The sequence below is a fragment of the Odontesthes bonariensis genome, chromosome 24 (genome assembly GCF_027942865.1).
Source record: "Odontesthes bonariensis isolate fOdoBon6 chromosome 24, fOdoBon6.hap1, whole genome shotgun sequence".
NCBI classification, from domain to species: domain Eukaryota; kingdom Metazoa; phylum Chordata; class Actinopteri; order Atheriniformes; family Atherinopsidae; genus Odontesthes; species Odontesthes bonariensis.
In genome coordinates this window covers 16,526,870-16,539,466 of record NC_134529.1, presented here as the reverse complement: position 1 = coordinate 16,539,466, position 12,597 = coordinate 16,526,870, and the positions used below count along the sequence as shown (strand labels likewise).

General features: G+C 40.6%; 1 protein-coding gene across 3 annotated transcripts in view; it reads left to right on the top strand.

Moving 5' to 3' along the window:
* nbas (NBAS subunit of NRZ tethering complex) overlaps window positions 1-12,597 on the top strand; it is a 190,374-nt gene that overhangs the window by 35,083 nt on the left and 142,694 nt on the right. For all 3 annotated transcript variants that reach the window (XM_075458548.1, XM_075458549.1, XM_075458547.1), the window contains exons 19-23: window positions 2,569-2,647; window positions 5,318-5,422; window positions 5,726-5,862; window positions 9,188-9,274; window positions 9,814-9,967. In XM_075458548.1, coding sequence (XP_075314663.1) covers window positions 2,569-2,647; window positions 5,318-5,422; window positions 5,726-5,862; window positions 9,188-9,274; window positions 9,814-9,967 — 562 coding nt within the window. The remainder of the gene's footprint in view (window positions 1-2,568; window positions 2,648-5,317; window positions 5,423-5,725; window positions 5,863-9,187; window positions 9,275-9,813; window positions 9,968-12,597) is intronic.

Here is a 12,597-nt window from a genome sequence, read left to right as displayed (position 1 = left end):
TGGTGCAGAGCGTTCAGTTTGTGACCCAGCTTCACGAGAGAGCGATGTCACCCAATATATCACAGACCAGCCTGTGGGGCCCCTGTGACAGAGTAGAATATTGGAGAGGTTTCCCTGAATCCTGGCTGGCCCAGTGCAATAGGAGCTTCTGATGAGGCCACATCTAGGGCGTTCCCAATTTGAGACACTCACTCATGCCTCTCGGAGAACCGGTGATACAAAATTGCCTCAAATTTTTTATTTTCTCTTCTGATCAGGAACTGTACCATTCACATGTCCTTGATTTCAAAGTGAAGTTTAAAGTTAGCAATTTCTCATGCATGTGAGGGATTTAAAAGACTCTCTGACAAGGAAAAGCTGCCATTATTGTGTAACCTGCAGTGTTTGAGAAAATGTAATAACTCGCTTATCACAGCTGCCTTTCCTCTTACAGTTGAGTATTCAATTAAAATAGAAATTACTGAAGAGATTTTATATCGGCTAATTATAGAAAGCTGGAATCGGCTCGCAAGGCCTTAAAAAAAAAAAAAAGTAGAAAATTTAAAACGGCCTATGTAAGATGTTATGCTAAAAGATGTTTATGTCCTTCTCGGCTCACGTTTGGTTTTAATAAAAACCCAACAATAAAATGGCTGCGTTTCATAACTCCATTTATATTTTAGATTATGAGACCCTACTGAGGGCCATTATGTCCTCTGGTCTGACTTTTTTGCATACAAGATGGGCAATATTCTCATGGCAGTGTGTATCTGAGAGTGTGAGTGAGGGAGAGAAAGGTGGAAAAGGGAATGAAGATGAGAATTGTCTGCTGCAAGGTGTTTACGTTCTTATCAGATCCAGACCTCAGTCAGAACTCTAATTTCCTCTTTTGCTGCAGCCCTGGTGTTTGTGTGTGTTTTTGTGTAGAGGGCTGTTGATGCTTTTACTGTGGCAGCTGAATTAAAAACACATCTATGTGCACACGCTTTGGAGCGACCTGGTTCCAGTCCCGTTACATGTTTGACAGTGTGAAACACAGCTCAAGGTGTGCGCATTCTTTTTAAATCTTTTCAGCCTCGGACTTCCTTTAGATGTCACCGTTTGTATTCATTTAGTCTCTTTTCTGCCCACGTTTTCCCCTTGAAGCCACTGTTGTTATTGTAAGAGCAATTCAGGCAACGAATAAAAGCTGTTTCCAAGGCTCCTCTATTAACCTGATGGTGTTGCCATGTTGCTCTTTTGTATGTGTAACAGAACAGCAGCACACATTGTTTGTGCTGCGTTTCAATGGAATTTAGCATTAGAATTAGCAATAATTGTAGACTTGAACATTAAGCTTAGTCAGTACTGGCCATTTCAACAGTAACACTCTAAAATCAGTCGGTGAATTGTCCACAAGGAAAATCTTTTACTCAGTGGCTGATGTTAAGGGCAGATTAAGTGGTAATTATGTACAAATGAGTATGTTCTTTTCCTTGAATTGCAACAGAATGTTACATTGATACAAGAGTCTACATCCACACTAGCGGCTATATTTTAATAAGCAAGCTTGTTTTAAACCAAAAGGTCTCAGATTTACAGTGAGAGATATTCTCTGAACAGAGTTGCTCTGTCTGACACTGCTTTTCATAACTGCCAACAATTACAAAACAATCACTTAAAATCTCGAGAGGTCAACAGATGGGTAGAATATCATTCTGACATCCCGTCTAATCCCTCCTTTTCCTTGCCTGCCCTCTCCACTTTTCTTATATCGCTCTGAGGGAACAGAGCGCAGTAATTACCACTAGTGCAAGCACTAAGCTGGCAATCTTTGATGTGCTAGAGTGAGTCTTGAGCTAGTGTTAATCTTTGTTGGTGTGTGTAGAGGGGCTGTGATAATACCTGATAGTGCCCTCAGTAATGAGGGCTTAAGGATTAAGACCGCAGAGGAGAGGTCAGCTCCCCTGTGGTCCCACTGCTGTTGATCCAGGACATTTGTTTTTTTCTAAGGGTGTCTGTGCATTGCTTCACTTGGTCATGTTGAGAGTTGGACTTGAAAAGTGTGTGAGCGTATGTTGGTAAAATACTAATTTACTGTGTTTGTCCTGAGGGCGGACCTGACCGCACACAATCGTTTTCTGCCTTGTGGTTTCTTTATCAGGGGAGTACCTTGAGTGACTGATTTGTAGGTAGATCCTTGGTGTTCGTGGTCATCCAGTTTATTTACGATCATGGTTAAATGACACTGAAAATGAATTTGATTCTCGCTGGACAATCGCTCACCCCATCGACAGCCAGCGTCCTATACATAACAACAGAATGGTTTTGTGGTCATAAGGAGTTGATTTGTTAACCTTAGAAAATGATTAGGTTTCAAGGGCACTATGTGGTCTTTTGGTCACCAGTCCAATAGGTCCCTTTGGGCTGTATTGTACAGGCTCAATTTACAGTTAATTCAAAGCTGGTTTGTGTGTTAGTGCAGTTGGTAGACAAAGCATGACATCTGATTTGGCTGTGGTTAATTTCAATGGTCAAGTGTTAACTGTGTTGAAATGCTCGTGCTGGCATGTTGTTTATTTTTGTGCACACGTGTGTTTGCATATTTAGGCTGACGCTGGAGCAGAAGGAACTGTGTCGGAGTCGACTGAAATTGCTCTCGTACCTGGACCGGCTGGAAACATATGAGGTAACAACGATCACTCAGGCCTTTAAAATCCTGTTGAATTATTAGAGAACAAGAACAGATGGTTAGATGTCAAAATGTAATCCGGGCGGCAACTAACAACCACTCAGCTAAAATGTATTTAAATTAGTCTCACAGAGCTCTACCAATGTTTCCCTGACAGGGATTGGTATTGTATAACTCATCTGTATATAAGGTAGTCCCGAAACAATTGAGTCATTAAGACAGCAATTCACTGTATACACAAAATATCTCAAAACGGACTGAAAAGTGCAGAGTTCTTCAGCCACATTTGACTTGTACTGTGCCACATCTGTCTCCTCAACTATGTTCTCATGGCATCATTATTAACAACTTAAAGTGTGGGTTTAGGTTAGCTTTTCTGTAATTTGACCTCATGTGTGCAGTGCAGTGGGGTGTACCCCAAACAAAGCATCGTGCCCTAAACAAAGACATCTTCACTCCATCTGCACATGCACTGAACTTGCTTATGAATAATTGCACCTTGTAAAAATCTTAATCATCCGTCATTAGTTCTGTGATTTTAAAAATGCACAAGATATCTAACCTTACTGCATGCACACAGACTATATTAAGACAGTTTAAAGTCTTTGAATTTCAGACATTTGCATGCAAATGAAGTATTGCTTTAATTTTCTTTTGGCTCCACAGATCAGAGCAACGCTCTAACTTGAACAGTATTTGAAAATGTGTTCCAGTCAATGCACAAAGCATATAGAAGGGAGCTACTGGGGGCCAGTGATACTCTGACAACAGACCATAGATCATCTGCATAGATTACTTAGCTCATCATTATATGGTCAACCGACCATGCACCCAATTTAACATGTTTTTCATTTTTATAGTCACATCATCAATATCCAGAAAATTGTGAAAAATGCTCCCATGGTGTATTTGACACCAGACTGACATTTTTTTCTATAACAGACCCAACAAAGTTTTAAATCCTAATAATCAGGGAAAAAATAAAAAATTTGTCGGCGCTGGTTACAGTGAAATGTTTAAAACTTGTTTTGAAAAAAAAGAAAGCAATACTTGTTGATTGCTGCTGTGCAGCTATTCCTCTAAATATCAAATTGATTTTAATAGACTGAATTGGTATTTTATCTCCGAGAACTACTATTTACTTCTGTGTTTAAATGAAGAAAGGAAGAACATTGAGGTCGGGATAGTGTCCTGGCACTGGTTATTGGATATGCTACAAAGTGTCATCCTCATTGCAAATTCAAACAAGAATCCAAAAGAAAACCAAAGCGTTTCAATCCCTCGTCATCATGATTCAAACCGTTTTCGCCTCGTGTTGATTGGTCCAGCTTGTTGCCAGCTGAATCAATGGGATCTGAATGAAAGTGTCCAGGCTCGTGTCTCTTTCTAAAAACTAAATTCAAAAGAATTCAACCTGCATTTGTCAGATATCATGGAAAAGAAAACTAGGTTGAAGTACCGTTAATTACAGTTAAAGTTCCATTAAGTTTTGGCTTCATTAATGCCCCTCATATTTTCATTTGTGTGTTTTATGTGAAACTTACACTGCTTTCAATGGTTTTTCTTAAATGTTCTTTATTGCTTAGATGTTTTCCCCACAGGCAAGCTAATGCTTTCTCCTTTTCTATCCAGCCCCTCAAAAGCACAGAGGCTTTTCTCATCTGCCATCTAAAGATACTCTCTCTTAACCTCACAAATCTCTTTAGAAATATATAAGAGTTGAAGATATTTGCGTGAAAGGCATTTGAAGAATGTGAACGGTGGATTGAAGGGTCTGATAACGAGCTGAGGTAGATGCTCTCTGTTTCAATAAGAAGAAATATTGTTTTACCACATCACTGATGGAGCTTGAATGTAAGCGCTTCAGTGCAGCATGAATTGGACACTTGCAGCTAAGCACGTTAAATTCTGAATTTCATACTCGCTGTGAGTAATGATAACACGCACACCCTTTCCATCCACAATAAATCACACGTGAACATGGCCTCGCTTTCTTGTGTGCAGGAGAGGAAAGATGAGAATTTGCCCTGCTAGATATTCAATTCAGACAGAGTGACGTCTCTCTCCTTACTCTGACATTGTCATGGTAACCACAGCACTCATCAGATTCCTTTTACCCCAATCCATTTTCTCTGGCTGTCTATGAATATAATATTGAGGTTTTTATCATCCTGACTTGGGCTGGCTCCGTGCATACGACCCATTGAAAGTCTATCCATCAGACACACACATCCTCACACACTCTTCTGCACAGTCACACACACTCTGGAGGAAGGGATGCTACAGAGATTTTATACCCACAGATAAATCCCTCTAGCCAAAGGCCAAAACAGCAAATATTCCTTCCTGACATATGCACACGCACTCATGACTTCCTCAAATGGTTCTAACTAAAAGGACAAGACGGCTGTAAGGTGCAAGCTAAATAGCATCACTGTTGACTTAGTCTTTGTGCCTTCATTTGCAGGCATGTCTTCTCTTGCTCTTTCCCTTTCATCTTTATCTTTAGTTTGAATATCTACCCAGTCACAGCATTTGTTCTGTAAAGATAACCCTCTGCTTCACAGATTTTTCCCTTTCATGAGGTATTCCCATCCTTCTCAGTTTGTCTTGTCCCCCCCTCTCTCTCGTTTCTCTCTCTCTCTCTCGCCTCTTTAAACTTTCCAGGAGATACTTGGCGGACCCCATGCAGCAGAGCAGAAATATGATGCTGAGTTCTTCAAGAAGTTCCGAAGTCAAAATATCGTTTTGTCAGCAAGAAACTATGCTAGGGTAACGTCAGCCTTTCGCTTCCTTCGAAACCTCTCACCAATCTCTCACGAGTGATGTCTGCCTTTTAGCAGCATGCCTTGCCATTTGGTGCCAGTAATATAAAGAATATGTGAAATCATAATGAACTCTCTTTGACCCATTTCTATTTCACTGTTTTTAATCCATTTCCTTTATGATACGGTTCATCAAAATAATTGAGATCGTACTGTAATCGTACTCTCTCAGGTAATGTACCACATAAGATGCCGTTTTATGGAACTCGTATGAGCAATAACCCTGAAGATTTGCATTGTTTGTCTGCAGGAGAGCAATGTGCAGGCTCTGGATATTCTCTTCACATATCACGGAGCAGAACTTCTTCAGCATCGACTAGCTATCCTGTACAACTTCCCAGAGACCACCTCTCCTCACGAGTACACCATCTTGCTGCCTGAAGCCTGGTGAGAGGCACATAAAAGCCTACAAGCATTAACATGCAGTTGGTAAAATGATTATAAAATAACCTTAAATATATAACCAGGCCGACTGCAGAAATAACTTTGTTCTTCCCTTCAGTGTTCCATATATACATATATATTAATTGCTCTATTATTTACCACTGAAATACAATAAATTAAGGCAGACAAAATGAGTATGATGACAAAGGATCGAATCACTTCTCCCAACCCTTCATTTTCTTTTCTTCAGTCCTTCTCAGTGTAGGTTGGCCTCTATTGCTGGGATTTCACTGTGGGGAATTTTTATTTTTTTTTACCAGCGTTGTCTTTGGTCCTGAGGTCTAATTTGAAGAGTACAGGGTTACATGTTGTTCCCAAATGGGCAGGACACAAGCCAAACCTGTGCTTTAGGCCATGGCTGGTTTCCCCTTATTTATAATTTTTGCATGAAATAAAGATATTGCAACTAAAGATAAAGATTAAAGATTGAGCCGCATTCTTCCTTTTCCTCCACTGAATCAACCACATTCTTCAGTTAAAAAGAAATAATAAATGTTCTCCAGTTGGAATGAATCAGTTGGACTCTAAACTGTATTTATTTATTTATTTTTAAAATGAGATTTATGAGCTAGTTGAAATTCACTCAAGATTCATCTTTGGTTTTGCTCACTCTCGGCTCCATTTGTTTTTGGTTTGGAGTTTCTGTTGCCCACGTGCCATACGCTGCGCTCTTCAATGGTCGTGCATTACTCCTTCAACAGGAATGCTAAACTCTTACAACACTTGACTAAAAGTTTGAGTTCATTCAACTAAATGGGCAATAAAATGAGCAACGATGTGCCAAAACAACTGAGCTGAAACATTTCTCATATTCTCAAGAGGTAAACATTGTCACCTGAATGCTTCTAACTTGACTACTCCAGGTGGCTCCTTGATGTTGCATAATGATATATGATGTTTACGATAGTCACATTAACAATAGTTACATTTACAGGCTGAAATCAGGCTGAAATAAACTTGCAAAAACTGTTGCAAAACTACAAGCATTACTGCAGGGACACACGCCCTTCCTGACTTCTGTGAATCCACAGTTACTCCTCTCTGGAATGCAGCAGTCTCACATTGTTGTACATTTCAAATTAAATTCACCTAAAACCACAATAACACCTTTGTTGGTGCTCACGCCCCAAGGTCCTCCTCGCATCGACTAGTCGCCTTCATGCCTAAGGAATCTTTCTGTAACTATCTATCTTTCCGCTATTCTTGAAAGGCACAAGCTTGTTCTAACATTTCACACACATATATATATTCACACACACACACACAGGATGAGGGACTTATTGACACCTATTCATTTCCACTCCTACATTAAACACTTTCAAATGATACAATACTTGATGCAACATCTGCAATTGTCTGCCTGTCCTCTTTATGAGTTTGCAGCATTCAGAGCATTTTTACTTGAGGAAGGGGAGGGTTGCTGAAGGGAGCGGGGGTTGTTGGAGACAGTATTTGTTAAGGAGATCATGTTGGAGTGAAGACTAAAAAACATTGTTTACACTTTAATTGCTCACTACTACAGGCGTTGGACTGTATGTACTGATGAGTGCAGCCACTCTCCTATTTTTTTTTTGTTTCCTTTTGCTGTAGTCAAATGCAACATGTACATTTTAGTAAAGCAAGGTATATAAAAGGGCAAAGTCTGCTAGAGTCACAGGAATAATTAGTTACTACACTGGAACAGTAGTTCTTATTGTTTCCTCCTCTACAAACGCACATTTCTCCGCAGCTCCCTTTTTATTAGCCACGTCTTGAGTTTGTATGGAGGTCAGGCTGTTGTGGCTCTGCAGTGAGCATCCATCATGGCACTGCCGCTGTGGGGCAGTTTCCTATTTCCCCAGCTTGCGAGCACCAACTGCTGCTCCAACAGCACACGCTCCCCACACTGCAGCAGATGGAGCCCGCTCACACCATCTGTTTGGAGCTCACTCTGTAAACTGAAGTTGCTTCCCTGGAAGGGGGGGGAAAGCAGTATTGTTCTGTAATATTGATCAGGTCTGTGTGGGGACCTCTAGACTTGAGGAAGCACTGGGAGTGGTTGTATTTTGTTAAAAACTTTGCCTGTAGCATGGAAAGGTTTGGCCCAGTGGAAACAAAAAATAAACTCCATCTCCAGGTTTGATTTGCATTTCCTTTCGCTCCTTGTTCCCTGCCTCTCTGGTGTGAATTAGATCAGCTGTGTGGGCACAGAATAATTTATCCCTCCTATCGATATATGAGTGCTCTCACCAATATTTACTCTCCACTCTCTAACTTAGCTGTCTTTATTGATGAATGAAGACCAGGGAGTAAGGGAAAGATGGTAAAAACAGAAGGAAATCTGGGCTATGCAGTTTTTAAGATCCCAGTCTGAATAGATGATCTTGTGCAGTAGTGTTGATAAAATTCTCCCTACTTTTGCAGGCTGACATAAATCGCTTCTCTTACTTGCTTCTTATACATTTTGTGATTGGACAGATATTATGGCTGTGCTAAAAAAAAACAAACTGCTGCAGTGTGTGTGCACTGGGCCTTTAACTGCACCAAAGCCATAGATGATTTGTAGCCCACACTATCTCTTTGAGTTTTACTGCCACAGTACATATTTTTCTGTCCATAGATGAGTTGATAACCTGGTGAAAAGCACTACTCAAGAAAGAGTAATAAATGAATGAATAAAAAAAAAAAGCTAAAATGACTTTTCTTCACCTCATGCACTTGCATCCATATAGTTTTTGGTGAGCGTATGATTGCGTATGAGATTTACCAGCACTGACACGTGAGGTTACAGAGTCATTCTTCATTTTGGTTGCTTTTCTGGTGCGTTTCCTATTTATCTCTCCTCAGACCTGTCATCCTCAAGGAGACCATGAAGAAGCAGAGCCTCGGTACCAACATGAGGAAAAAAAAAAAAAAAAGTCCTTGCTATTTACAACCCAGGCACGAGCTCAGAAGTTCTTTGACTTGTTTATTGTTGTGATTTTGTTTTTTGCCTACTCCTCTTTCTTTCGTAATCAGACTGGGATGTTTCCGTTCCCCACGTGTTGCCAGTCTCGAGTTTCCCCCTTGTTTATGGTCCTATTTAATCTCAGAAATGAAATGCCGTGATTTGTCAGAAGGTGGCAATTATAGGTTGGTGGGTAGGTGTAGTTTGGTGCATTTCTTATTTTTCTTTATTTTTTTCTTCCTGGCAAGTAATTAATCCGCTATTTAATGTTTTCTGATGCTGCACTTGTGAATGCTTTTTCCTTAAACCCTATTATTCTGTTCCCTCCTCTTTTTCCTTTAGTCTGGATGACGGAGGTGAGCTGGTGTTGATTCCGTGGGATGAGCAGAGACACAGAGAAATGGACTGGTGTGAGGCAGAGGAGTGCAGGTAACTTGTTCATGTCAACCTTGACTGAATTCTTAGCTGTGTACATGAAGGATTGCTGAACCCAGCAGTTAAAAAAGATCATCATAAACTCTGTTTGAACCCATAAGAGAGCCTCTCACAGTGCAGACTTTTTGCTCTAAATTAGTGAGATAGTTTTTATTTTTTATGATCTTTTGGTATAAAGTGGAAATAACAATTAGACAATGTGGTAGTAAAGATTAGGAACTGCAGTATGTCTTAAAAATGAGACTGGAGCAACAGTGATGACTGCAAGGTTTTAGGATGGTGTTTTTCTCCCAGTGTCATTTTGTTGCCATGTTTTAGGCTCGCTGTTTCCCTTATCTCTGCCCTCTATCCTTGCTTTTGTCTATATTTGATAAAAGCCCACGAAAAAAAAAAAAACCCTCTAAATGTATGAGATGTCCCCCTTTTCTCCTTAAACTCACCCTACTCACCCTGCTACATTTAAATCCTAAAATGAGATACATTGATAAATCTTGCATTTAAGTGAAATCCCTCTTCTTCCACATCTTTCCCAGAGCGGTGCTGGACCAGAACTCTCTTGATGATGACAGCCTACTGTATGAGGAAGCTCCAGACCTGCTGAGATTCCGCACTGCCACGCCTTCCATTGAGCTTCTCACTGACTGGTACCAGACCAGAGCTCAGGGTATTGACTCCTGCTCCAGACAGGTAAAAATGCGTATGATACCACCATGCTCCGAAGTGCCCAATAAATGCTCAAAAAGTGTTGGAACCTCTCCTCACTTCCCAAATGCAGAGTTTGCTTGGGGGATGGCTGCACCCATCAATCTTTGTAACAACTTCCCAATCACATCCCTGCAGGGACTGATCTGGTGTGCTCAAAGGATATTTACAGTACTTTTGCTGCTTTCCCCTTTTAACAGTTTCCCTGTTTCCTCATTGGTCCGACCATAAAAACTTCTTCCGACCTTGATAGAAAACATGTCATACAGTTTGCCTCCATCTGTGCTGGTGCCTCTCATTGTATGGCTGGAAACCGAGAGGTTTGTTCAAACAGTTAGCCACCATGGTGTGTGTGTGTGTGTATATATGTGTGTGTGTGTGTGTGTATATATGTGTGTGTGTGTGTGTGTGTGTGTGTATATATATATATATATATATATATATATATATTTTAAATTTTTTTTAAACAAGGCTTTTAGTTTTGAACAACTGCTACTCGCATACAAGTATGGGAATTCTTGTTCCTCACACTTGCAAATGATAATATTGCACTAAAGTCTTGAGACACTCCTCATTTCTTTATATTTTGCATCCAATGAGCCGTACTGTCTCGTAACTTTTACAGCGTTTTTTTCTCAATTGTTATCCAGGCCTTCTGACGGTCTGTAAAAGTTTTCCTTTGGCTGCTATTTCACAGATTTTCAGTGCAGTCCTTGTATCTGATCATTTTCAGAGGAATGTGATTTTTTTTTGTTTGTTCAGCCACGAAACACTGAGTTATGAAATCATTCAAGCTTAAAACAGGCATTTGACTCATGGGACAAGAAAGTGTTTTGCGTCAACACACGACTTGGCAAAGAACCAATTTTAAATGGTACATCTCGACATTTTGTCATTGGCAATAGAGCAAAAACACATAAAGTAGTTGATGCCCCATTTCTTTATTTGGATTTATGAAAAGTGACAAATATAACGCAGTTTGATGGACATAAAATACCATTTTTACATCTAAAACGACAGAACTATCTTATATCTCATATCTCAGCGTGGTGTGCAATGTGTTTAAAAACATCTGAGGAAAATGGACAGCAGATTAAAATAATTTGTGAGTGTGGTAAATAGGAAAATCAGCATATACATGACACATGACTTGTTTTGAGATTTCATGTACCATTACAGCCTCATCAGAAATGATCTCCATGAAAGCCATTCCTAGGGAAGAGAAATGGGGGGTAAAATGCCAAGATATACCAAATGAAACAAGAACTGGACTGGCAATCAGTGGCAGCACGCCTTATGGAGTGATGAATCCTCACCAGAACCCAGACCTCAACATTACTGAGGAGGTGCAGCATCATCTTGACAGAGATTGGAACAAAAGGCAGCCAACTCTTCTGAAGAAGAGCTGTGGAATGTCCTTCAGAAGCCTGGAGAACTACTCCTGAAGACGACTTAAAGAAAACACAAGAAAGCGTGCCTAAGAGCATTCAGGCTGTGTTGAAGAGTAAAGGTGCTCATACCAAACATTGACTTACAAACTCATGAATTGCTGCATCGGCTTCTGTTTTCGGAGCAAATTGTAGGAATATGAAGGTTGGCTGAAGACTTTTGCACAGTACTGTTCTCGTCTCTAAAGGATGAAAATCAGCTCTGACTGCTGGAGAAATTTCTCAGTTGAGGTGACGCATCTTGTGCACCCCGTCTCTTTTCTGTTTTCCCCTGCTTGATTGTGACTTACAGCAGGTCAGCAGCAGAAAGGAATTATTAGACATCTGGCTATTGAAAAGATAATTGCTGTTGCCCACTACTTTTAGATAATTGGGGCCAGAAAAACATAATGAGCAGGGATTCTGAATGCAGAAGAGATGTTGCCAACCCCTATCAGTCAAGGTCACTTTGATCCTGTCTGTGACAGTTATTATCATATTTGCCATATGGACTTCTAATGAAGAGAAACCAAAGCTTCTGTCATCTGCGTTCTGATGCCTTGGCTGAAAAATAGGACTTGATGGGACTTGTTTAGTGGAGTAATGGGATATAAAGCTGGAGCTGTCCGCTGCCTCCACCCGCATTATCCAAACTGCAGCTCTGTCCACTCTTAACCTCCATCACATTGATGGATCAAGGTCGTCACAGTGCTCTCTTTGTTTTTATGAACGGACTAACTTATCTTTCCCCTTCATTTCTCCACTTTATCTCTTTCAGTCAGTTCAAGGAGGGTGAAAAGAGGTTTGGGGGTCCATTGCTCACTTTTGAACATAACTGGGGAATCGTGCCTTTCATCATCCGCTCGACAGGGAGACGGAGACTGGTTGAGAAAAATATAGTCTTTGTTAATCTCAAGGAATCACACCAGCTTTCCCTTTCATTCTCTCCCATGTTCCTTTTTAATTAGAGCTCATCTTCTTCTGCTCTCTCACATGTTACTCCAGGAGCCTCCTGAGACTGTCCTTAACTCTCATGTCTTGGGCTTGTCTTTTTCACACCCATTTTCTCACAAGCAGCGAAGTGCAGAAGGAGAAGTGACAAGAGGCATTGCAAAAGCAGTGCTCCCATTTTTCTGCACCCTAACAACCCCCCTCCCCCTTCCTCCTATTCCTTGTCTGGCTCCTGTT